We start from the raw sequence: 26815 nt of genomic DNA on the forward strand, positions 1-26815 counted from the left end.
ACCTCAATGGGCTGCATACTAAATCAGATGAAATCGTGACTCCGCTGACGTCATCCACCTGTTGGGGTCGTTAGAGCCCTATAATGGTAGGCGTGGCTAAGTGGCAGATTAAACGACTTAATTTCTCGTCATCTGCACTTTGCTTAATTGTTGTATATAGTCGAATCCTCTCAAAATATGATTCTAATTCACAAAATAATTTAAGACTTTTTTTTCTCCCGTCGTACGCACTTTAATGTAGCCCTTTTGTGTAATTTTTTCCATTTTCTTTTTTTAATTTAGTCAATTTTCCAAATGTTGTAAATTGTCTTAACTGTTGCAGTTTTGTCTTTTTTTGTTTGTTTGAATTTGATCAATTTTGTAGATTCACAATTTGCAGCTTTTATCATTTTGTAACATTTGTCCTTTTTGTCAACTTTCTTCGCATTCTGTACCATTGATTTGCAATTTTGTCCATTTTACAATTTTTCCTTTTTCGAATCATTTCGTCATTTTTTTCCTGTTTGTTAATTGTCTCCCCACCTTTTTCCCCAAAGATCCACCTCTTGTGCATGCTGCTAGTGAAGAACACTGGCGCTTGAGTGACGCACATCAGCAGGTCCGTCACAGCCAAGTTGATGATGAACATGTTGGCCGGAGTGCGCAGGCTGCGGCTCCTGAATGTGTGAAATTGTTTAAAATTAGCAAGATGTGGAGAAAATAATAAGCATTGAAGTTTAAAAAAAAATAAAGAAACGACCAGAAACTACAACATAAAGAAATGAAAAAACTCATTTGACAATGTTAAACATTTAATCATGAGTTTGTCACAGGTGGATTGGATCCATTTAACCTGGCAGGGTTGGCAGCAAATGCACATCAGTCTAACTTCAAAAGTGGTGGAATGTCACAAGTAAAAGTACTTTGTTACTGTACTAAAGTACATTTTTGTGTATCTGTACTTTATTTCAGTACAAAAAAGAAGGGGTACTTTTTACTGTTACTTCACAACATTTTATAGCATGTATCTGTATTTTTTACTCCACTAGTTTTTAAACTGTCGCCTGCGATACACGTGACTTTGTTTCCTTTTTTTTTTTTTTTCATTGTGAATCGATAAGCTCTGTGCAACTATACCGCAATTGAGCACTAGAAGCAGCAACACTAGTACAAGCAAGATTAGGCAGGTGAACAAGATATTGACCAATAAAAAACAGTGGTATGCGCCTGAAAGTTGCTTCCAATCTGCCATTAAGCTAAGCTAAGATTTGTTTTTGAGCTTGTCAAGCATCTGTTCAAAGTGCAATCATTTTTTGTTTTTTTTCCCCATTCTGCTCATTTTGAATGAATGAATTTATTCTCATTGTCATCATCACCAGTATCATTGACAGTTACAGAGTGTGGGATAGTTTGGCCAGAAAGGAGAAACACTGACACAGAATATGGAATAATTTGCCCGAAAAAAGACGATGACAGACAAAGGAAAACGGGAAAAAAGCAAATGCTTATCGATACCCGTCCCCCAACAGCCTGGGACGCACAGTCTAGCATGTTTGAGTTGCATAGTCAATTTTTTTACTCGTATAGCTTTCAAAAAGTCATTGATTGCCATGGCATTTCGCAATATTGTCAATTTGAGTAGGTTCATTGGATAGGTTGACTTCCAAGTTGGTGTAAGGAGGGATGAAGCAATGTTATGTCTTAGTCTCTGTCCCTGACATTTAATCATCCTTTGTTTGCCTTTTTGTTGTGGGAACAATTTGTAGCGGATGTGTGTGTGCAGTGCAGCTATGACTCATTTTGGTCCATGTAGCGATTTAGTATAGTTTCTTTGTACATCTTTTTGAAGTAACTCAATGATTTTATACTCGTAAGCGCTGCATCACATGTATTCCATAGGCGAGCCCCAATGTTCGTAATCAAGAAAGATTTTAATGTTGTCCTAGTTGCCCGAAAACAATCTGATTCCTCTTAGGTCGTAGCTTGATTCCCTTAGTTGGAATAGAGCTTGTAGGTTAGGCGGGAGACTGTTTGCGTGGGCCTTGTACATCATTTGAGCAGTTTTGAAGTTAACCAAGTCATAAAATTTTAATAGCTTGGACTTGAGGTAAAGTTCGTTTGTGTGCGCTCTGAACGGTGCTTTATGAATAATCCTAACTGCCTTTTTTTGAAGGATAAAAAGTGGACAAAGGTGTGTTGTGTACGTGTGCCCCCAGATTTCCAAGCAGTAGCTGAGGTGCGGCAAGACAAGTGCGCTGTAATTTTGTATTTGTATTTTTAAATAAAACTGAGCAGACAATTAATTTTCTCGTTCTTTCTTTGAATATTGACTCAGATCTCTGTGTATATATATATATATATAAGTACCGTAATTTTCACACTATAATGCGCACCTGACTATAAGCCGCTACCCACCAAATTCGGCACGAAAACGGCACTTGTGCATAGATAAGCCGCACTGCCACAGCTGTCCTCAGTATATCATGGGATATTTACACCAAAAGATATTAACCAGTAACACTTTATTTAAAAGTGACATCATACGACTGTCATAAGACCAAAAGAACCACTATGAAGCTTCAACAAGCTTCATTTGGCCATCACTGTTCCCCTGGTGGAGACAGTCAACCTCTGCTGTCACCTGCTGTAAACACTATTGTTGTCCAACATGCCTCCTAGCATGCATTGCAACGCTACTGATGTAAATTCAATCAAAATTCATGTCCTGTGCTAATTATTTCTTCAGTTACTGTTACAGTTGTTTCATTAATTGCTCTTTATAGTATCTGGTAACACTTTATTTGACAGTGGGGCCATAAGACTGTCATTAGATAATCAATTATGACATGACAACAGATGTCATTTAGTGTTATATGGCAAATTATCACACTTTGAAAGGATGTAAAAGATCCAAGCTGGACATAAATGGAGTTAGTGACATAATTTGCCAGATGAAATTTAATGAAATAAGCATTCAGTAATGTCCATGGTAGTCTCATGTCATAATTATGACAGTCTTATGACAGTGTTATGACGCCACTGTCAAATTAAGTGTTACCTATTAACCCAAATAAATCAACAAATAAGCCGCACTGGACTATAAGCCTATAGTATAGCATAGCATAGCATAGCATAGCTTATCTTAGCATAGCGTAGGATAGCATAGCATAGGGCTTATAGTCCAAAAAATACCGTAAATTTTTGCACCTGTACGTTTACTTATGTAAAAAAAAAAGTGAGAATTTCATCCACCACTGCACTTCAAATGAATTGGACAGCTGTAGCCATCCATGGCAGCCAGTCAGTTGAATTCACATTTGGTTAGGGTTAGAATTCTTAGATATTGGCAAGATATTTGTATTGTTCTTTTTACAAACAAACCAATCATAAGTTATTGCCTGCCATTGACGTTACGAAACGTCCAATCTATTTGACGTGCAGGGCTGTTGTTTATTTGCTGCCCACCGTTCCGGTTCAAGTGAATTGGACGTCCATCGCCGTTAATGGCAGATTATAAGTTCACAAATAAAATTTGTTCTTCCTCTTGCCAGGATGCACACTCACAATAATCGGTTTATTGCTAGTAGTAGGCGTTCAATCCACTTGAATTGGAGGGTTGGCAGCGAATGATTCGCTGCTATCACTCCTAGTTCATATGGATTGGACTTATGGCGCCGTCAATGGCAGACGAGTACACAAAATAGTGTAAAATATTCATAATGAGCAAAAAAACTAATGTGTATTTGTCACAATTGGGCCAAAAACGTGACTTGTCCACTAAAGCAAATTTTGAGTTTACATGTTTGTCGCTTGCCAACATGACACCGTTTGTGCCGTCAATAGCCAGGTGCTTCAACGCATTCCTTGGGAACGCTTAATGATCGCTCCTCAATGGCAACTCAAGTATAGACAGACACTAGACTGGTCACCAGTCAGTGGGCCAAATAATAAAGAACTGCTGTCAAAATGAAAGACATCATGTTTGGGCGCGCAGTCACCTGCTGAAGGCGTAGATGACCAGGAAGTTGCCGACCATTCCGGTGATGCCAATGGCTAAGATGACGGAGCCGATGGTGTAGTGGGCATGGTCGGGGACGTCCACCGTGGGGAATGGGCGGGGGGCCCCGGGCGCCATCCCCACCTGAGAGGTGGACAGTGAAGATCAGTACTGTGAACTGAAATAAATATGACTGAGGAGCATGAAATTTAGTTGACATATCTACACCAAAAAAAGTCTCTTGAAGTCATGTACAAAAAGCCACAGGAACCTTATTAATACGCTTTGAAGCAGCCATTTTTGTGAAATTCTGATAATTCTTGGAATGATTTCAAAATCTAGGCTCTGAAGCCTGTTTCATTTAAAAACATGAAAGTTGATTGGCATGTCTACTACGAGGAGCCCCATGAAAAAGTATCTTGAAATCATGTAGAAAAAGCCACAGGAAGCCTATTTTTTCAATTTGATGCAACAAGAAATTATTCTAAAGAAATTATTCTATGGCTACAGGATTTTATTTTTAAAGTCCAGTCTCCAGCATCTGATTTACCTTTACTTGGCAATATGAAATTTGGTAGACATGTCTATCCACAGGAAATCCACAAAAACGTTTTAGAAAGCAATGACCAAAAATACACATAATCTGCCATTTTGGTTTGAAGTGGCCGTTTTAAAGCAAATTCCTCATGACTGAATCAGTCGTGAGGTGCTAGCTAAGTACTCATTTGTTATACTTTCTTCCATCCTATAACAGTATATTGAATTTTCCCACTGGGATAAAAAGAACTTTGCAACTGGCTGTTGCAAAAATCAATATTGAAATATATTTCCCTGCAAAGGTGGAGATATTCAACGTTCTGGTGCATCAGACATTGAGCCCAGTTTTAGCTTAGCCGCAGAGCAACTGACAGGTGAAAAACAGACAGTCATCTAAACTAGAGGCATTTCTGTTGACGTCAACAGAGAAGGAAATATTGATGGAACTTGACATTGATGGCTTTATTGATAAGGTAGCAGCATGCTGACATGTTGCATTTACAAACTGTGGGGTTCAGATCTGTGAGAGTACCACAGAAGGTGTTAGGTCACGTATTTACAGCACTTTCTTTTGGCTATTATAAATTGCATTTTGGAAGAAGTTGAAGATGTGTGTAAAGATGTTTCGATCTCATTTAAGTTTTTGCGATCTTCAGTTTTATTTGATTTGATCAGTATTTTTGAAAAATGAAAACTGGAATGGAGTGACCTATATTTGCCATAATGGGGTAAAGACAATTTATGTCATTTTGCTTCAAAATATTTTCTGGGTTACAACCTCCACAGCTTAGTGGCTGAGTCCTGGTCTGACAATGTCCATATGACATTAGATTGAGTATTATAGTGACTGTTATGCTTATATTAAAGTGCAAATTTGTTTTTAATCTGCAAAAAATATATTGTGTTTGTGAAAATCCATCAAATTATGTCACTAACTCCATTTATGTCCAATCTGCATCTTTTAATCCATTTAAAAGTCACATAATTTGCCAGATGACACTTTATAACATCTGTCATAAGAATTCATTAATGCTAATGACATGTCGTGTCATGTCGAAATTATGGCAGTCCTATGACAGTCTTATGTACCCACTGTCAAAAAAAGTGTTACCAAATTAACCACCAAAATCCTGTTTATTTAGCGATATGAAATTGGTGAACATGTTTATCACAAGAAGACCCACAAAAACATTTTTTTTTGAAAAACAAAAGGATTGTCAACAAAAAAATCAGCCCCAAAATTCAGTTTTGCTTAGCATCATAAAAATTGGCAGACATGTCCATCAGGAGACATACAAAAAAAGTCTCAAGAATAAATTCCCAAAAATACACAGACAGTCTGCCATTTTGGTTTGGAGCTGGCATCTTGGTGTAAACACTGATGATTGACGGTAATAGGAATGTTTTTAAAAATGAATTCCCTAAATTTGGTTTTACTTAGCAATGTGACATTTGGTAGACCCAGTGGCAGACTTGGCAATTTTGGGGCCTAAGGCGAACATATCCAGGGGGCCTCTTCATGGGTCAGGGGTTAAAAAGGTGAGAAGGGTGTGGAGGAAATATGTTCTGGTACACTAGGGCTGTCCTAAATGACAAATTTTCTCCTGATTAGTCAGCCGACTAGTTTTACGATTAATCGACTAATCTAATAATTTTCTTTTTTTTTTTTTTTTTAACTAATTTAGCAATGACATTTTTGTTGACGCTTATTAATTGACAAAACTATTTTGGAACACTGAAATTCTTTATTAAAGTACAAATAATCATGTACATAACAATAATCACAAACAAACAATGAGGTTAAATGCTGATAGCATTTACTAGTGCAAAAGAATGGAAAGTAAACAGATTCAGAACACTGACTTTGCCTTTCCAACATTATTCAAAACAATTCTTAAAAAACATTCTAGCAATATTATTATAGTATACTACTATATATAATAGTAGTATAATAATTATAATAATTATTCATTGCCAATCATATTTGTCATGAAGAGTGTCATTTCAAAGCTATTCTTAGTGTAGAATCTGTATTATGTAATATTCACTCAACATATTATAATATTAATTCTGAAGTATGTGGGATTAACTCCAGAAATCATTATTTATATGACGAACATGATGTGCTTTTGCTGTTAACCAGCTGTTGAGTGTTATTGTATGACTGATTGGAACTGTACTACATTGTTTCGCCACAGGGTTTCGAACAGGCCCTGTTCTCAACTTCTCCCTCATTGCACTTTGGCTCTCATGGAGAGCACGTTTGCTCATGTGTTCGAAATAAACGATAGCCGACGTGCAAAATAGCAAGTGAGCTGTATAAATAGCGAGATTAGTGGCGTGAAAACCGCAGGAGAGCTAAGTGAAGCTGACGAACAGCTAAGCGATGCTAAACGGCGCTGAATGAAGCTAAGCGACTGATACTCAGTCCGTCGTCGTGGAACAGTCCATTGTAGTGCGTGTGTGTGTGGGGGGGGATAATATAAATGCAGCATTCAAATGGCTTTCTTTTTTGCTTTGTTATCTGTTTGTTTGGTATGCCAATATAATTATACATGACGAATAGTTGGGGGTGCTCCTGGATCCGGTGGCCCAAGCTGTTGCTCGTTGGGGCAAGGGCAGCTGGTTGGGGCCCCCCCTACTGGTTGGGGGCCTAAGGCGATCGTCTACTTCGCCTGAATAGAAGATCCGCCTCAGGGTAGAACCTCTTTATCTGAAGGAGACCCACAAAAAAGCCCCAAGATGAAATCCCCAAAAACACGCAAAAAGTCATATTGGTTTCAACCAGCCAGTATCGTGCAAATTCTGATGCAGGAATGCAGAAACAGGAATGCATTAATAGCCAGCTACCAGAAGCCTTTTTCACTTAACAATATGAAATTTGTTAGGCAAATTTAAGGTTTCCGCTGAGTGAAGTAAATTCCAAAATATAATGAATATTAAACACGTGTTGAGCATTAAACACATGATTAGCGAGGCACTTCTTCGCAAGATGGCTACTATTTATCCGTAGTCTAATGCAAATGAAGCCCTCCTTGATGTAATCACATTAAAATTCCTCACAGCGTCAAGTCTTCATGTTAGTCCGTCTGGATAATCAGCAGCCTTAATTCTTTCCGAGATATGAATGACAAAGCTCTCCTCAGAGTCCCTATCATCGCACCTTTAATTAAGCCGCACGTCTCTTGTCTCCATGTCAACGACGTGGAGCAAAGATGGAGGTCGGACAGAGGAGAAGCTTCTTTTTTCCATGTTAGCCTGCGGGAATATTTGACCGTTTAATTTTAAAGAAAAGCAGCTCTAGACCGGAGTGGCCATTTCCGAGAATTCCCATTCGGGAATGTTCAACTATGAAAGCTGAGCTGAGGGGACAAAATGAACTTTGGAGATAAGAAATGTTCTCAAAACAAAGTGTATGGTGAAAGCTTTATCCGTAGTGAAGGCTCTCTTGTTATGATGAATGATTTGCTATTTTGGGGTCCAGAATTGAGAGCCTAAAAATTGTCAAAGTCGTGCTAAAGAGAAAGTGTCTATTGGGTTAGAAATAGCATATCGCCGAGGATATCTGGCCAAAATATCTCCAGTTTTGGAAAAATATCCAGCCAAAGCTCAGTCAATGTCGAGCTCTAACGGAAGCTCCATTAGTTCTGATGAACTAATTTATGTACTTCACAGTGGCGCTAAGTATTCAACTATGTAGGTGACTACTACACAGAGGTTGGTAGTAAGGCATTAATGTACTAGGTTAATTTTACTTGAGTAACTTTTGGAGAAAAATGTATTTCGAAGAGAAGTTTTACTAAGCCATACCTTTTACTTGAGTAGATTTGTGAACAGAAAACGCTACTCTTACTCCGCTACTTTGGGCTACACAAGAGTTGTTACATTTTTCCTCTTTATTCTTCATATTAGGTTTATTTATTGTGTCAGCGATGCCGAGAGTAGCTCCACCAATTTCACTAATGAGACGTCGCAACATTGATCACATGACTACGTCATAGCAATCAGACGCAAGCTTGCCTTTCTATGATCACGCCACCCTGTTCAATCACGTGGCGTCTTTAAAGCACCGTAAAAATGTTGACATAGAGCGCTGCCCTCAGCATGACTCAAAAACACGGATTTTAACTTCCCTCCGAGTCTTTATTTGGCACTGATTGACCACGGAAAACCGGGGATATGATCCTTTTAATGTCATAATAGTAACTATGAAGGAACTATTCACTATTCAAACGAGGAACTATTTTCTCCACTAGAGGGCACACGTGCTCTTTGGACAAATAATGCTTCATTTCTGTCATTTTTTTCTCTTGCCGGAATGAAATGCTTTTTTTGTGTGTGTATTTTTTTGGCTTAATGTGGTTATGTAATTGATTATTGTACAGTATAATTGTAACAACAGTTCATACAGATAACTTTGTGCTGAGAAAAAAAATCAAACAAATTTGTAAGCAGTTACTCACAATGCTACTCATTACTTGAGTATTCTTTTCACCAAATACTTTTTTTTCTTGTACTTGAGTACATTTTTTGGAAGACTGCTCTTACTTGAGTAACAATATTTTGAAGTAATGCTACTCTTACCTGAGTACAGTCATAGAATTCATAATGATATTGACGGAACACGTGGTGCGGGGCCGATTTATCGGGGGCCTATCTCCGTCAAAACTGACCGAGTGGAAACACAGACGGAGAGCTTTTTACGTTGAAAATTCCTGTGAATAAACGCGTAATTCCCTCACTTCTTCATAGATATGGATGTAAAACAGTCTCGATTCTTTGTTATAAGAGCAAAGAACCTTTGGTTTGACAGTATAACAATCCCTGCATACATCTGTCTTTCCATTTCGCTCCTAATGTTTACGCTTGCGACAAATATGTGGGCGTTCATTGGCAGTGGTTACCATTGTTGTTAATAACGGCGTTACAATATAACGGCGTTACTAACGGCGTTATTTTTTTCAGTAGTTGGTAATCTAATTAATTACTTTTCTCATCTTGGCAACGCCGTTACCGTTACTGAGGACGGAAAGGCATGCGTTACTATGCGTTACTATATTGGTCGAAAAGTCTGAGGGAGACGGACTCACCGAGACGACAGAGCAGAGCAGGAGCAGGGAGGAAGCAAGAAAGTTGTGACGCCAAGCAAACGCGATGCTAGGTAGCTCCAATAATACATGTTGTAGCCGATAGCCGACAAACTACGCCCGCTTGTTATGGTAGATATGGTAGACATGGTAGATATCACATGTACTGTATATAGATATAACTAGATGCAAAATGACAGACATGGCACTAAATGCGTTAGTAGACAGCCGCCATCTTAAAGCAGTAGGCTTTTTAGGACGGCTCTGTTGTAGAGAACCTTCCTCGCGAACCTAAGTAACTTTTTATCTAAAATACTTCTAAATCGGCAAAATCTTGACTTGAATCTATCTTTAAATGATGAAACAGTTTTAAAACTTTCATATGTCGAAAGTAGAGAGAAGGGAACTAATGCAATAATGGGAGCAATTTTAACAACTTTTAACAGTTGATTCAGGGTAAAGGGTGAATTAGGGTAAAGAATTGGGCTCGGGCCAATTGTACCAAAAACCTCCACAAAAAACTTGTGTGGCCAATGTTTTTTTTTTTTTTTTCTTTTTTTTTTTAGGGGGGGGGGGGGGAAAGTAATTATCACCAATTACTTTGCCAAGTAACTAATTACTCTTACATTCAGGTAATTGAGTTACTAACGCAATTACTTTTTGGGAGAAGTAATTTGTAACTATAATTAATTACTTTTTTACAGTAAGATTAACAATACTGGTGGTTACAAACATTTATCATCTCAAAATGCATCTTGCCTTACATTTTTTTGTAATTTACAAATCAAAAAATCAGGAATTTAGAGTTAACCAAGACATACAGATCCACCAAAATTTGACATAAAAATCCCCATTTGTTTCCAATGGCCCCATTCATTTCCAATGGAGAAAAAAAAGACCCGATATCAAAAGCTCAAAACTCTATGGGAAGTCACCCAGAATTGTCCTCAAATAAAAAGGAAACAATCCAAAATGTATATGAAGTGACCCAAAATCAACACAAAGTGATCTGTAAGTACCATTATATGCTAATTTGAGGTAAATAACTCAATTCATTTAAACTGTGAGGACTGGCTATGAATGCTTTTGTCTGCGCTAGACGTCCAATGAATGACTGGAAGAGGCAAGTGAACATTCGTTCATTTGCACTCAAACATGAGTTGTGAACCCAAAACTGCCCAAAATTATTGGTAAGTGAACCAAAAATCTATAGGAAAGTACCAATGGGTGTGAGAGCAGAGCACCCCCACGCAATTTCTCCAGAAATCCTATTTTCTCGTTATTGTATTAAAGCTAAAACGCCTCCACTAGAATATTGTTTTGACCACTCAGGTAGACCCAACAAAGTAGATCATGCCTCTCAGTCTCGTTACTAGGCAGATTCTCGATCACTGGTTAGCCCCCCCCCCCCCAAACAAAAAGACACAATTCATGACAATTAATTTGTCATAAAAAAGACTAAAAGATACATAGACGTCAAATCTATTTGAACTCCTATTTCAAATGGTAGGGGCGTCTATCACCACCATGGCTCTGAAACAACCTTTTCACTTCCAGCCCTCCTAGTAACAGACACAAATATATAAACAGTCCCGTATACAGTATATACACATATTAGTCTATATGAGCTGCACATTTTTCTTTGTATCGCTTCATCTTTTCATCCTTTTTTCCCTTTTCATTTTCTCTACATAATTCCGCCGCGTTTCCTCAGGCAGTGACTGCTGTTCGCATACGTTTACACACATCCACACAAAAACATTACAGACACTCTATTATGTACATCTTCTCTTTTGCATTCATTTTTCAGCATGAGCCCCCAGTTATTATTGTTAGCTGGGATAGGCTCCAGCACCCCTGCGACCCTCTTGAGGATAAGCAGCTAGGAAAATGAATGAATGTTTATTTTTGCAAGTACCTTATTTTATTTTTGTATTATTTGTAACTTTGGATTGATTAATTTTGAATTCAGCCTTTTTTTTAATCCCTCTTCTTCATTTTAACGTGCAATAGAACGATGACACCAACGTATCATCAACAGTTATAAACAACATTAATATTACTCTTGCATAATTTGCCTATTTAAACATGAAACTTCTTAATGTCATTGATTTGAATGTATTTCAATCCTTCCAACAACTCATTCACTGTGAGGATGTTGCTATATTTCCACCTTATGATTCAAGGGCGTAGGTTGGCATAAGGACGGTCGGGACATAACACTACCAACTTTTCAGGATGCTCAAATTATCCCCATCAACTTTTAAGCAACCTTATTTGCATTATATAATGACTTCAGTTATATAGGTCCTTTAGATTGTCTTCCTATATATTGTAAGGACAGAATGGATCCTATCATTATTAAGTGAATTACAGTACTTTCATTATGTTCAGACTTGCACTGACCCCTTTTCACTTGCTGAAAGTGCCAATCCATTTTTTCCCCTCAAACGCATGTTTGATTGGCTGATGACTTGACCCCCCCCCCACACACACGCATTCACAGCCCGACAGAAATACAACATACCCCCTCCCCCTTCAAAGACGAGGGATATTAGAACTGTTTTTCTGCCAGCAGCAGCCACTGTAAGTAATGTAAAAAGACATCAATGTTGTGGAAGTGGGGAACACTCCACTAATTTTGCTACTTCTACAGTGCTTCACGTCGATTTTACACAATTACATTTGTTGAAACAAGAAAAACAGCTGAAAATAAGCTTAATAGAGCAAAAAGTTTATATATTTAATCTTAAAAGAAAAACTTGTCAGAAATGTTAATTCAATAATATTGTTCAAAACATTATTTAAAATATATTTTTTTCTTGATTAAGTGAAAAATGACCAACTTTTAGATGTATGGGCTCAATACCAACAAATAGTAATATTTACTTAAAGTAAGTGGAAGAATCTGACGCATTAATCTGTGAACTAGCCTTTAACACTCCAAAAAAGATTTTTTAAAAATTACTTGACTAGATTTAACAAAAATTATCAGATTAAGACCTTATAACTTCGCAGTGTGAAAGTTAGTATAGGTCAATATAGATTTATTTGCATTAATCATTTAGCCTATGAATTAATTAATTAATTAGCTTCATATTGGTGAGAAATGTAGCCCTGGCCCCCATTCACCAAATATGTTTGGTCATCAAAAGCCAGCAAAAGGTGTAGGTTTTATCCTCCCTACCAATATTAAGACCAAACATACGCCCTTGTTATGATTGCATATTCCTTCAATGTGTTTAGTGTTGATGTTGACCTAAGGTATTGTTGTGCCTGAATGCAACATCCATAGTGAAGTAGGTCACTGAAGTTGCCTTTCATACGATCAATATGTGCCGCAACCAGTGTCGATAATATCACACATAGCTTTGATATCAAACGTATTAACATGAGAACGGATATTAATCAATAACAGCATGCTAGTGTAGGACAGTCAATTACTTATTTACCATAATGGGATTGTTTACGTTAAAACGTGGTCAAATGCATTCTATTTCTAAGTGAATTTACAAACCGACGTCTATAAAGACGTCGTTGATAAGTTTCATGCTAGTTTTTCTTCGCTTGGGCGCTAAAGTGTGCCGTCCGAATTCAAACGCGCGTTCAATCGGGCTAATTTGGGATGGCGCAAAGTTGGACTCACCGTCGGCAAGGCTGATGAGGTGGCGGTATGCGACTGATAGGCGTCTAAGGATGCGCCGGAGAGGGTGCTGGTGGTCCAGGCGAGGGTCCCGTTGCTGTTACGGGAGATAAAGGTGTGGTGGCGCGTGGCGCTCATCCTCCTCTTCCTCGCGCTCTCCTCCTACTGACGCCAAACGCACAGGCAACATGTGTCTCAATCTCTCTTTATTGTATACGTGCATGGGCGATTTGTACACACACACGTACTGGTACATATACAGTACATACTAGCTAGATAGAAAAATTGCATCATGAGTTTTAATCTATGTGAAATATTTTGCATTACCTCATGTCTGCCATTAATTCATTGGACGCCATTGATGGCACCAGACGTCCAATCCATTTGAAGTGGGTGGGTTGGCAGTGTATGAACGTATATGCATTACTCGTTGTCTAACTTTGACGGCGCTTGACGCATTGGCGGATTTTGACTTTTGGGGCACCATCATGTTGATGACCACGAAACGCAGTGTCAGCAATAAAATTAACTTACAAGAATATTTATAATATACTTTTCGCCAAGATCGTCATCCATTAAATATGGTACGCCCGCTGGTGTCGTGCCAATGTAGTTACCCTCGTCAAAAATTGTACCCCCTGGGCGGAGTCACTGCGCTGCACTGATTTGCTTAATTTCCATGTTTTGGCGATTTAGTTATCGAGGAGGTTTTAAAACATGGCCCATCCATAAAAAAAAAAAAAAAAAATTAAGTTTTTTTTTCTGTTGTATATCGTAATATACGTAATGAATGTAAAAAAGGCAATGTTTTACTTGTAGGATGACCTATAACTGTTATTACTGTAATTCAAGTCCTGTATGGAGTTTCTCCAGTTTGATAAACGTCGATGTCCAAAATATATAACTGTGGTTCTTTTCTGGCTTCAATAAATTGTATAAGTCGATATAACTCATAACTAATGTGTGTGTGTGCGCTCCCGCGGCCAGGGGATACAATTTTTGACGGGGGTAACTACATTGGCAAGACACCAGTGGTGGCTCTGTTGTACAGTTAGTGTCTTTAGTGGGGTAAATTGAAACTCCGCTCACCATTTTGGCGGTGCTCTCTGGCGTTTCATGGTCCACATTTTCAATCCTTGGTCCAGTAGTTGTTGTCGCTTTTGAAAGCTTAGGTTTGAAAAAATTACGTATATCCATCTTGCCTCTTCGGTGCTCGAGTGGTTTTGGCTAAGCAAAGCAAATGACCGTCTGAGGTGCTAGTCACATGATCTGTTCGAAAAATATTTTTGACCGATTATAAAATATCTTTTTTTTTTTTAATTCATTCATTCATTCCTTTTTGTTGTTTGTTTTATTGCTTTACAACTTTTATAGACAGTATTTTACCGGAAAACTCTCTAATTTTAAAATCACATATAGGAAGCCCCCACCCGTCCCACCTTAAACGCCGCGTATGGTCAACAGTAGCCAATGTGTTAATGATTTGTGTGAATAATTTAGAAAAATACATATTCTCTCCATTTATTATTGCTTAACTGTCTTATATTTGTTAAGAAAACAATTCAGTTATATTATACAGGAATAAACAGTGAACCTTATACTTCCTCTTTTTCAGTTTTTTATTCTATTTTTAACTTGGTAAAAAAAAAAAAAGTAAACTATAATATTTCATCTATCACCATCAATTGCCAAATCCTATGAGTTAGTACGTGAAACTTCCCACGCTTTAACTTGACACCATTGGTGTGTGAACGTAAAGTGCTATGTACTGTACTAGTAAGTACTCTCCATTTACCATTGAACTTTTATCTGGCATGGCAGCAAAAAAAAAAAAAAAAAGTATATATATATATATATATATATATATATATATATATATATATATATATACAGCACAAACAAATCAATGCATTTTTTTCTCTTGACCTAAACTTGCACTTTACCTGTAGTGTAAAAACGAAAAGCCCAAAATATTCCTGTTCCAAATGGCAAAAAAAAGTTGTTTTCAAAGTTCATTGACTGCAACATTCAATCAATTTCTCCATTTTCATCTTCATCTTCATAACGGGGACTCCTTCACTGCCAAAAGACTTCATCTCCACCCAGGTACACATTATATAAGGGACGACACACACGCAGAAGGCGGGAGGGAGGGAAAGCCCGTATTTGTATGTGGGTCGCTGTGTCGATGCAGCACAGGACATTACGAGATGAGGACAAAAAGCTCAAATCCAACCAGAACATTGACCTAGTGGACTGCTGGCATCTGGTGCACTAAAATGTGACTTGAAGGTCATCGTGAAGATCACTCCGTGACTGAGGCAGCAAATTAATTAGAGTGAAAGGTGTATGTGGAGATTAGGACACTGCCTAACTCAGGGTTGTCAAAACTACGGATGGCCCGTGGCACAGTTTTATTGAAAATATCAATGATGCACCGAAACCACTGGTGTTACCAGGATGCCAGATGTGTGTGCATTAGTCTTACCTGGGGGGGCTGGGGCAAAAAAGAAAAAAGCTACAATGCTCAAGTAGGTCGAAATCCAGCGTAGGGCTACTGCACCTTAAAACATGTTTTATTTTCTCCTTGAGATAACTGTTGTCGTGATGTGGTTTAAACAAATAAAAGTTTATTTGATTTGATTTTACTTAGAATACATCCATAACTGAACAGTAGGGACATGCAGATGACAATGTATTTTTTAGGTACCCTATTGTGGTTCCTCGGTTTTATTATTATTATTATTATTATAGTTATTCTTTGTTCCGCAGCCCCTTTGAGCTCAATTTGACCCCCTTAGAATGCTTCAAAATGCACCAAAATCGGCAGGCAGGTCAAGACAGGTGCAATCTTTGATACCGTGTAAAGACAAATTCCAAATACACTTTGTAGCGCCCCCTAGCAGTCATTCTTTGTCCCGCCGACGCTTTGAGCCCTACTTTGACCCCCTTAGATTGCTTCAAAACTCACCAAACTCAACAGCCAGGTGAACACTGGTGAAAACTTTGATAAAATGTGAAAAAAAGAAGGGAAAAAAAATCAAAATATGCTTAAATGTGTGTTGCGCCCCCTAGGAACAAAACCAACATTTCATTTTTCTTTTTTTTTCTTTTTTAAAGGTGAAAGAGGAGGTAACAATGCAAAGGTTAAAACTTAGAACACATCAGTACTATATGAATGGGATACCATACGCAGTGCCCAGACTGCTGTTAGTACTACATCCAGTTTTCTTTGGGTGGGCAGAGCGTGTCCGTGGGTGGGCACTGCCCCCCCCTGTTAACGCCCCTGACCGAAACGAAACCATTTTTGGCTCCCGCTACAGTTTTCAGCAACCAGCTATGTGGTATATGCCGATGATTACACTGTACCAAACCCACGTTTATTGAAAAAATGTACTTTCATTTTCATACTAAGTTACACCGATTTGGCACTGAAATTATGTCCTTGGTGTCAAGGAGTACTAAAAATTAACGTGAAGATGCTTGCGCAATCTCTCTTCAAGAGCTGGTTTCCAACTGCCAGTCGGAAACTGGATTGGACTACTATCGCCGTCAAAGGCAGACAATTAGTAAATAACTGATGCTTTGACATTTATTAAATAATCTTTTAAAAATTGGCTATGACTTCATTTTAATGTCAATACATTGACTTTGATGGGAAAGTCGCCCCTTCCAACATGGCCGTCAGGAAGCCATGTGGTAGAGGTGATGAAAGGTCTCGCACCTGCAGTGAGTTGAAATGATTTTATCACTAGTAGATGTCCAGGCCATTTTAAGTGGGAGTGTTGGTTCACTCACTGTCAGCCTTCTCACTTCAAAGGGATTGGACGTTTACCACTGACCACAGTCAGAGTATGCATTCGGCATCGGCTGATACCACATCAGCCAGGTATCGGAATCGGTATTGGGAGCCCAAAAAATTGCATCGGTGCAATACTTAGAAATTCTTTTTTTTTTTTTTTTTTTAAACTGACTTCGAGGCCGTCTCTACGCAGGGGCAAGAGGGGGCAGTTCTCCCTCAAATAAATGTCTTTCCCCCTCAAATCAAAATTTTAGAAGTTGAGAAAGCAAATTTTAATATACTCACAAAATTCATACATTACAAACTGATAGATTAATCTGCAGTGGTTTGAAAATTTTCACTTAAAAGGGGACACGAAGATGAGATAGTATCAGTTCTCTCTCATCTCTTTCCCTCCACTGTGTGTGCATTCACAAGATGGTCAGTGTGTGTGCACAGTAAAGTGCGCACAACCCCCAGTAAACATCCAATCACTGTTTGTATGTAAATAAGCCTAGACGTCGCCAGACAATGTGGTGTCAGGTTTGTTAGGCTTTAGCGCAGACACGGACTTTGAAGAAGAGTTTTTGCAAAGGGAAGTAGAAGACTGTTGTTTTAGAGTGGAGTGAAGGGAGATTTTTTAACAGTTTGATTGCTAACAAAAAAAAAAGCCCAAAAAAGATCAAATGTTCTGTTCTTTATCTGTTGTGTTTTAAATATTAGTTTAAGAAGTACCGTATTGGCCTGAATATAAGACGGTGTTTTTTGCATTGAAATAAGACTGAAAAAGAGGGGGTTGTCTTTTATATTAGCTGTCTAGACATTATGCCCATTTACGACGCTAGATGGCGCCAGATATCAGTGAAGCGATGTTCTGTCATGACAGATCTCAGCAACTCTCCCCATTCACTACGCTAGATGGCGCCAGATACCATTGAAGCGATGTTCTGTCATGACAGATCACAGCTTCTCTCAAGTTTAACCAGTTTGCAATTTTTTATTGCAATGTTTTTCCTTATTCAGATTTGTTTCAAGACTACAGTTACAGTTAGACTTCACTTTGATGGTAAATGCAGTTATTGCAATTTTGTTCTTTTATCACAATATATTAGTTTACTAATATTTCAAAAACCAGAAGCCATTCATTTACGAATGTGATTGCACTTTAGTTTACATATTTAAATGTTCAGATATTAAGATTTGAATGAGGAAAAATAACATGCTTTTTCTCTCAAATATATTGTTATAATCATTTGTTTCGGATGTACTGTAATTATTTTCTGTCTTTTTTCAAACTTGAGTCTTGAAAAAGAGGGGGTCGTCTTATAATCAGGGCCGTCTTATATTTAGGCCAATACGGTATTTTTTTTTTCTTCTCTTTTTTATTCATAAGAAAAAACTTTCAGTACTAAGGTTACAATTTATTTGAGAATTAGGTTATCCAGTTAAGGTATATGTTGTGTTGTTAGTTTTATAAAATCTGGATGAAGGATATTTTATTTAATTTTATTGTTCAGTTTCCCACCCTGAGGGATTGCCACCTTATAGTGATCAGGGAGTTTGCGTCCCTCAGTGACCTTAAAGCAGTGATGTGAAGTAAGGTTGGCCAACCATGTTTTTGAATAATATCAATGGCTAAACAGTTATAAGCAGGGGTGCACATAATTTTTTTGCCCAGGTTCTCAGAGGAGGACCTGGAGATGTGACTTGGTCCTCATTGAGCTTGAGAGCCGACCCGCCTGATGCGATAAAATTATGACAAGCTTTACTTAGAGCCAATTACCTTTAATTAATTATATAAACAATTAACGCTTGATTAACATCAACTGGCACAACAAAATTGCCATTACTTTGAAGTGAAATGTAAAGAAATAAACATAAAAGCACTAATTCAAAATAAAGGGCATTCATATGCGGCTCTCACATTAACTCCAAGCCTTTGTAAAAGTGGGATGTCCTCCTCATAAGAGCTCATTGAACGTGCATGTTTAGCTTTGTGAAATGCGGGCAAAAAAATGTTTGTCAACGCATGGCGCTGTTCTACAATAACTTTATTCCGCCACTTGTCCATAGGGCGAGTGGGGTCCTGTCTGACATCGATAGTTTGATTAATTGCCACATGCTCTGTTTTTTTCGTGCTTTTCAAAGTTTGGATGGCTAAAATTCTTTGACCCTACATAAAATGCGCTGCTCTTATTAGCGACATTGGGATTCTCACGGCAAAGGTTGCACCACATTTCCGTGCGAGCATCATTTGCTTCTAGCCATGGTACCTCCTGCAGCCACTTTTCAGCAAAAGTCCTTTTTTTCGGTAGCTCCGGTGATGTCTCTGTCGTCTGTCTGTCTTTTGACGGTGGTGGGGGAACACGGAAATAATTACTCAGTGGGGCCTGCCTCTTTGACATTTTGAGAAGTGATTTTCTCGTGTCCGCGGTCAGCTAGGCCTGTCGCGATAACAAATATTAGTGTGCGATAATTATTCTCATAAATTATTGCGATATGCGATAATATTGCGCCCCCCCAATTTTTTTTAACCAATTTACAATAACAACAATAAAAAACAACAATATTGATACCGCACAGCACCACAGAATAAATAAAATGTGTTAAAAAAAAATTTAAAAAAGAAAAAAAAAATGCACTTAATAACTTAAGCATTTAGGCAAATGAAAACTTTTCCCCGTCATAGCTTCTGCAATGGTGTTCCATAGGGATGCAACGATACAGTTAAGTCACGGTTCGGTACGATTTTTGATACGGGGGTCACGATTTTCGATCCGATTCAATACATTTAATGCTCCGTAAAAAAATATAACAATTATATTTTTTGTTTCGTTTTTTTTTTTTTTTTTTTTTTTTTTTTTTGCTAGCGAGCAAAAATTAAATTGCCATCATATAAACATGCATTTTAGTGCATAATATTTACTGTATGTGCTTACTTCTTACTGATCTGAAAAATGTTTGTACAAAAGTGCTGAGAACAATCTTTACTGTTTGTAAAGTGAGGCAAGGCACACTGTTGATTGCTACAGCTTTCTTAGCAGCTAGGTTTACTACATGAGCAAGACATCCTATTTGTGGTCCGAATCCATCTGTGTCACGTACTGAATTAACAATATTTGCAACATTATCTGTAGTCACTAGTATGGAATGATTTGGCCTTCCTAACTTCCATTCAGTCATGACAGTTTAGAATTCATCGATGTAGTATATGGACTACGTAACCCATAATCACTCTGTGCTCACGTAGCCAATGGCATGGGACGTAGCACATCTAGAGTGCCATTTCATGATATCTAGCGTGTGCGCGCATTAAAAAAGTTAACAAGCGCCGCTGAAGTCACGTCTGCTCATTACTACACAACACCAGCATATGACACAGCACTCTTAATTTCAATCAGCTGTTTATTGTCAAAGCGAGGTTGTTCGTAGCAGCCTATTCGGTAACAATGTTTTGGCGGACTTCGTTGTAAATATCCGACGTTGTGCCGAAAAACAGCCACCCGCGTGAAATGTCACTCCTGACGGGAGCGCCCACACGTCAACGACACCGGCGCGCTGTAGATGGTCCACAGTCACTCCGGAGCACTGATGCGGCCGGTATACACTGAACAACAGGATATAATGGGAACGATTGGCTCCGGCGCTAGTTTTTGCCGGACTTGGAACGAAGATGCATTTTGCGCAGTTGGTAACGAGGAATCCGAACTTTTAACAGCACGTCTGCCGCACGCACGCACGCACGTGCACGCGAGGTGATAAATCGCAGCGGAAAAATTACCGCCTTCATTTTTATATATCGCGCGATAAATGGAATTATTGCATATTGCGACAGGCTTATGGTCAGCCATTGGTACGCAAAAGCGTATGGAAGCCGTTGAGGGCCAGCGCGTTTGTCTATGTCCGGTCCGCATGCGCGGACTTATGTGCACCCCTGGTTATAAGCATATTATCGTTTTTTTTTTTTTTTTAACGCAACCCTTCCAGATTCTTCTTTTAACCCATAGCAACGCACTTGACAACGAAAATGCTTTTCTTCGGCAATCTTCGGAAATTACGTCACACCAGGAAGTGCGAAGGAAGTCCGCCAAAGAACAGTATCGCTTGTTGCATTGCTTCTCGGTAAGATGCCACGGCGGTGTGTGACGATGTTTTGTTGTCACTCAAACGAAAAGTTGTATCAGTGGCTGAAGGATAGCAGGACACGTAAATGGACATCTTTCGTTCGCACGAAGCGAATGAATTTCACGCCATCATCGAGTAGTGTTCTCTGCTGCAAACACTTCGAAGATGCCTGCTTCCTTAACCGGTCTGCTTATGATCAAGGATTTGCCAAAAAGTAAGTGTGATTTTTGGATAGATGACTGATGACTTTGTCAAAGCAGAGCTACCAACTGTTGTGGAATGAACAGTATAAGCTAGCGACGTTAGCCGAAAGTTAACTCGTGGTAATCCCCGATCATAGTTGTTGTTGCGTTCGCTAGCTTAAGCGTGTTTAAATTGTGTGTCATCTACGATCTTGTCCGAAAGGGTTAATCCACTGTCAATCGGGAAAGGGGTGTGGATGTACATATAAGCGGGTCGGCGTCGCGGTAATTCATGGTTACGTTGCCGTAAGAGACACACACCGCCGGTGAGTTTGTGCACATTTATTTGTATTATGTATTTCCACCTTCAAGCTTCAAGCATTGCATTGCATTTGTATGGTTCGGCGTTTCTTTCATGGTGATCGCTTGATAGCCTTCTAGTTTGTGTTTTACTGTACGAGAGCCGCTGACAGGTGACAACAAGAAGCGCGTTGCTTTTAATGTCTGGCAGCGAATCAGCGAGCGCGCAGGTCACGCAGTCAGAGGCGTCGCGTCCCATTAGGCATACGCAGGCAATTGCCTAGGGCCCGCAGCCAGCAGGGGCCCCCAGAGGGCCAACAGATTTGGCACACAAAGATTTAGCACACTCAGCTTCACCACACTGTTGCAGCTGCAAGTATTGGGAATGATTCAGCACCATGGAATCATTTGGCAGATTTACTATCAATTGTGTTGTCAGTCCCAAATAGAATACGTTTTTTTGCAAGTCCAATCAATTTTAACAATGTATGAATGTTAAAGGTGTTAAATGGTGTTAGATAGCGCTTGTATTGTTATGTGCCTTCTTGTGACACTGCACGAGAAGTGAGGCGGGATCAATCATCTTGCTCAAGGATATTTAAGAGAGTTCATCAGGCTTGGGATTCAATTCCACAACCCAAGCATATTACCATTAAACAAAATTAACATAAAGATTAAGCCAAAAGTGATTTGCCAAGATCTTCATGAAAAGCCCTTGCTACAATGATTAACGTAGGTTTTCACAGGCCACCTCATGATTCATGTGACTACTTAAAGAAATGGTGATTTTTCCAAGAAAGTCTATTAATGGGTCTATCGTAATCCTCGTTGAATACTCTATAAGAAAAATACAACATATATCCATCTAAAATAATCCTAAACGATTTTATTAGCAATTTTAATACTCCTTATAGCAAGGTTCCTTGGGTATGCAGTATGTCGCTGCGTACGTTCCCATAGCAACCAGTCCTGTTATTGTCCTACGTCACAAGCGCTGCATATTCTGAGAATGAGAATAGGCGTACGCGTAAAGTGCGCATTTCGAGCAGAGGACGGCAACCGCACCTGAGGATTAATCTGTGCGTCCATGAACGAATGTAAGTATTTCCTCTTCATGCCATAAAGTTCTTATGATAAGTTAAGAGCCGTTATCAGCGCGACCGTTTCGTGTTTTTCCTGTTACGTCGGCTGGTTGATCCCACTCGTTCTCGCTGCGTCGAGGAGAGCGTTCTTTACGTTATATTCGCATTGCACATTTGCTTTAAGAGGGAAGGTGTTAGTTTAGCATCTTAAAATAATGTTTTACATCCGTGAGTGTAAAGTGCTTAGTTTTCGCCACTTTTATGGCCAAGATGACCGCACGCAGCGCGCACTCGAACCCCCCCACCTTCGTGTTCATTTTACTGCACAAATATGTATATGTGTCACGTGACTCAGATCGAGAGTGGGTGGCGATCGGGCCTTTTTTTAATTGGCAAAATAAAGACAAGTTATCCGTCTGGAAATGAAAAAAGAAAAAAAAAAAAGAAGAGGAAAAAAGGAAGCAAGACAGCGGTGAGTGTACTATGTTACTGTAGTTTTATGTCCTAATGTAGTAGAAGCCGGCCACTCTGAGTGTCCTAAAAAGCACTCTATGAGACTGAGGCGTTATTATACTTTTATTAAATATGCTATTGCTCCAAGTCCAACTGTCCCCCTTACTTGCACACGCTCAATGGGCCCCATGTTGCTTGTTGCCTGGGGCCCCCTGGGACCCTTGCTACGCCTCTGCACGCAGTGAATCATGGGAAATGTAGTCTCGGGACAACACTGAAGTGGTGCTTTGTAATCTGTTCGCTTGTGTGAAAAAACTAAATTTCCTCACGCCATTAGACGCCACTTCCTCCCAAGAGCCCCATGCTGTGTTGTACTGTTAGCTCCATGTGCTAATAAAGAAACAAAGTTGTCAGCACATCGTGTGTTCGATACATTTGTAAACAAAAAGCTCATAACAAGACACTATGGACGATCCGTTTAAGAGACGCTGGAGTAGTACGAGGCGAGGAGGAAATCAGGGAGAAGCATGTGGCGGCAGTCCGCTATTATTTTGTTTTCTTATTGTTGCCACAATAAAGTGGAGTAAGCCATCAATGACTGATCTCCTTCTTTCCCCCCAAGGTTTTTATATTATTATTTTATATGCACAAGAGCTGCCGGATCTGCCAAAATGAACATGAAGTCTGATTATTATTATTTTTAACAATCTCATCAGATAGACAAAAACATAAAATTATGTGCAAATGCCTGCATCTTCAAATCATGAAAATAATAACAGCCTACATCTTACCTTATCTTGTAATCTCAATGGGTTTTGTATCCATTCCATGTCAGGTAGTCTAGACACATTGTTTGCATCCTGATTAGGGTCTGGCTAATGCATGTTAGGTCCAACATAAAATTCCAACCTCCTCTTCTTCCTCCAACTCTTCAAAAACTTGGATCTCCTCCCTTGCGCTCGATCTATCGCTTATATCGCTGTTTGAATCATTGTTTGAAGGGGTTTGTATGGCGGCCGTATGTATGGAGCTGCCATCGCTGTTCCACTCAAGTTGGACAGGTCTGAAGGTAGAGGCCTGACTAAGTGCAATCCACTTCTCTAGGTTGAGGTTGGACACAGCTAACAACCCAATTCAACGAAGAAAACGCTGTTACTATAAGCACTTGGGTGGGGGGTGCTGGAGCATGATGTGTACATATGATGCCGCCTACACATTTCTGCCCCCTCATGCATGCCTGCCTACAGCCGGCTTCGACTGACTTTATTTATTTATTTTTTTACTTGCCATCACATTTATTGTTGTGAACGCACAAAATTTTGGAGTTAGGGTGGTTACCACCTATCTGACAGTCATCGGCTTGCGGTGTAACCAATAAATCATGTTGTGTTGGTTGTTCATGGCATTGTTTTGACATGGTAGGGACAATATGTAAAAAAAAAATAATAATAATAATCGATGGCACAAATAATTGTGCAATCGCAATATAAATGAGTTCGCAAAATAAACCCCCCAAAATTTATAAGTTTTTTTTCCCTCTTCATTTAACGAGCAGGAATTGTCTCTGACACCAATTTAACTCTATTGACAAATGTCCACCTTAGTCGTTCCTATTTCACAGGTGCATGCGGGTCCATTGTGTACGTTGCATAGAAACGCATTGTATTGTGGATCTCATCAAGACTACTTTGTTTTGAGAAGGAATATCAGAAAATATGGAATGACAATTGTTTTAAAGCTGATATTTCAGCAGAATACTGGTGAAAACATGTAACTGAATTCCAGATTCAATTCCAGTCGCCATTCAAGACATACAACGGTTGCTTCTTCTTCCCTGAATGAAGATAACCGCCATTCAACATACAAATCAAGTCGACACTCCACACTTAAATATTGATTTTCCATGCAACGACCTTCATAAAAGATGTTTTTTTTCCCCCTTTGTTTGTTTGTCTCGCTCGATGGTTGCACAACATCCTCGTCGGTTCATCATTCCGCCACGCCGCCTCGACCCAAATCTCCCCGCCATTCATTTGCTAAAAGGCTGTCGGCTCGATCGGCGGCGACCGACAGACCCGGCGACCTCTTTAAAGTGGGTCGACGTACGAAAGCATCCTTTCCATTCAGGTGGAAGAAGTGGAACGAGGACTTGAGCCAATCGGTCACACAAACGAGTCAGAAGAAACTCACTCTCTGCGACTAATGCGACCTACACGTTTTGGACCCCTGAAAAACTGGTAGTAATTACTAGTGTCACACGGATCCTAGAATCTGTATCAGTACCGATGTGGAACTTAAATGACGTCATCAGGTTTGAGGAGTACTATGAAATCCCATGCCTGTACAGCGCAATATGAACTTTTCGCTGGGCCTTCTTCCCAAGATGATGATAGACGACAAGAGCGTAGGTTTGGTCTCAACAGTGGTAGGGACGGTATAACAGGATAACCTGCATGTACACTTTTTGCTCGGGACGGGACATTAATTAGAACAAACAGATTGGCTGAACGAGGGTCAGGGCTACATTTCTCATGGAATATGAACCTAATTAATTGATAGGCTAAATGATCAATGCAAAATGAATCTGTATTGACTTATACTAACTTTCATGTGTATTGGTCAGGTGGTACACCATTCGATTCAAACCTTTGTTTTCACAAACTTCTCAAGAAACATTTTGAAAACTTAATAAATTAACTTAATAAATGTCTCTATTTTATTACTAAATTTAAATTGCAATATTTGAACATAAATTATATTAACACACATACAGCAAGTGAAAAGAGGTAAATGTAAGTCTTAACATAATGAAAATAATTCACTTAATAATAGTAGGGTCAATTCTATCCTTACAGCATTTGGGAAGACATAATTACCTATATAACTGGACTCATTATTATATGCAAATAAGGTTGCTGAAAAGTCGGTGGGGACAATTTGAGCATCCTGAAAAGTTGGTAGTGTTATGCAGAGGTGAAAGTGGAGCGGAACAAGCCGGAACGGAGTTCCCCTATGAGTTTATTAGGCGGAACTGCCCGGAACGCTGCGTTGATCCCTCAAATATGACGGCGACTGTCCAAACTAAAACTGCCACGCTGCCACACACGCATCTCCAATAAGAATCTACTAACGTCAGATTTACGTACACAAGTGTAGACAACAAACCTAATAAAGAGCTTGTGTAGCGTCATCCATTTCCACCGATATTTGTTATTCATTTATTTCTTCGATGTAGTTCGTTCCAGCGTCTCTCTGTCTCTCTCTCTGCCTCTGACAAGTCGCATCGCAGACAGCAAAAAAAAAACATGGACTCTGCTGTCCGTTCAATGGTGTACCACAAGCAACATGTCACTTCCGCTCATTAATATTCATGACGTTAGCTACTGTTGCTAAGGGAGGACACGCCACCTTTTGTCCCCTATAGACCCTACCCACCGACGTCACGAAATCACGTGCTCGCTGTATGGTTCCGCCCCCTTGTCCGTCATTTTGTGTCTGTATTATCAATGGTCTCAATTGATCGAGCAATTTATAATGCATTTCATGGAAGACTCGGTGCTTTCGGATGCCGTAAACTCACTTGATGCGTTGCATAAAAGGCGTTATGTGGAAAAGCTTCAGTTTATCCATTCGCCAGATCCATATTTGA

The 26815-nt window shown here is 39.2% G+C and overlaps 1 protein-coding gene and 1 long non-coding RNA gene across 4 annotated transcripts in view; one reads left to right on the forward strand and one right to left on the reverse strand.

Annotated features, from left to right (window-relative positions):
• The window catches only part of LOC130922627 (uncharacterized), a 33122-nt gene extending 30965 nt beyond the window's left edge, over positions 1–2157 (forward strand). The window contains exon 3 of the long non-coding RNA XR_009064553.1: positions 537–2157. This is a non-coding gene — a long non-coding RNA (uncharacterized LOC130922627). The remainder of the gene's footprint in view (positions 1–536) is intronic.
• Positions 1–15349, reverse strand: part of LOC130922625 (melanopsin-A-like) — a 30708-nt gene extending 15359 nt beyond the window's left edge. The window contains exons 1-4 of one of the 3 annotated variants that reach the window (XM_057847511.1): positions 14333–15066; positions 13247–13405; positions 3978–4120; positions 523–656 (exon numbers count right to left, since the gene is read on the reverse strand). In XM_057847511.1, coding sequence (XP_057703494.1) covers positions 523–656; positions 3978–4120; positions 13247–13405; positions 14333–14440 — 544 coding nt within the window. In that variant the 5' untranslated portion in view covers positions 14441–15066. Of the gene's footprint in view, positions 1–522; positions 657–3977; positions 4121–13246; positions 13409–14332; positions 15067–15186 lie in introns of those variants that run through there. The other 2 variants (XM_057847512.1, XM_057847513.1) reach the window with 2 other exon arrangements.
• Between the last annotated feature and the right edge of the window lie 11466 nt (positions 15350–26815).

Source organism: Corythoichthys intestinalis, chromosome 10, assembly GCF_030265065.1.
Source record: "Corythoichthys intestinalis isolate RoL2023-P3 chromosome 10, ASM3026506v1, whole genome shotgun sequence".
NCBI lineage: Eukaryota > Metazoa > Chordata > Actinopteri > Syngnathiformes > Syngnathidae > Corythoichthys > Corythoichthys intestinalis.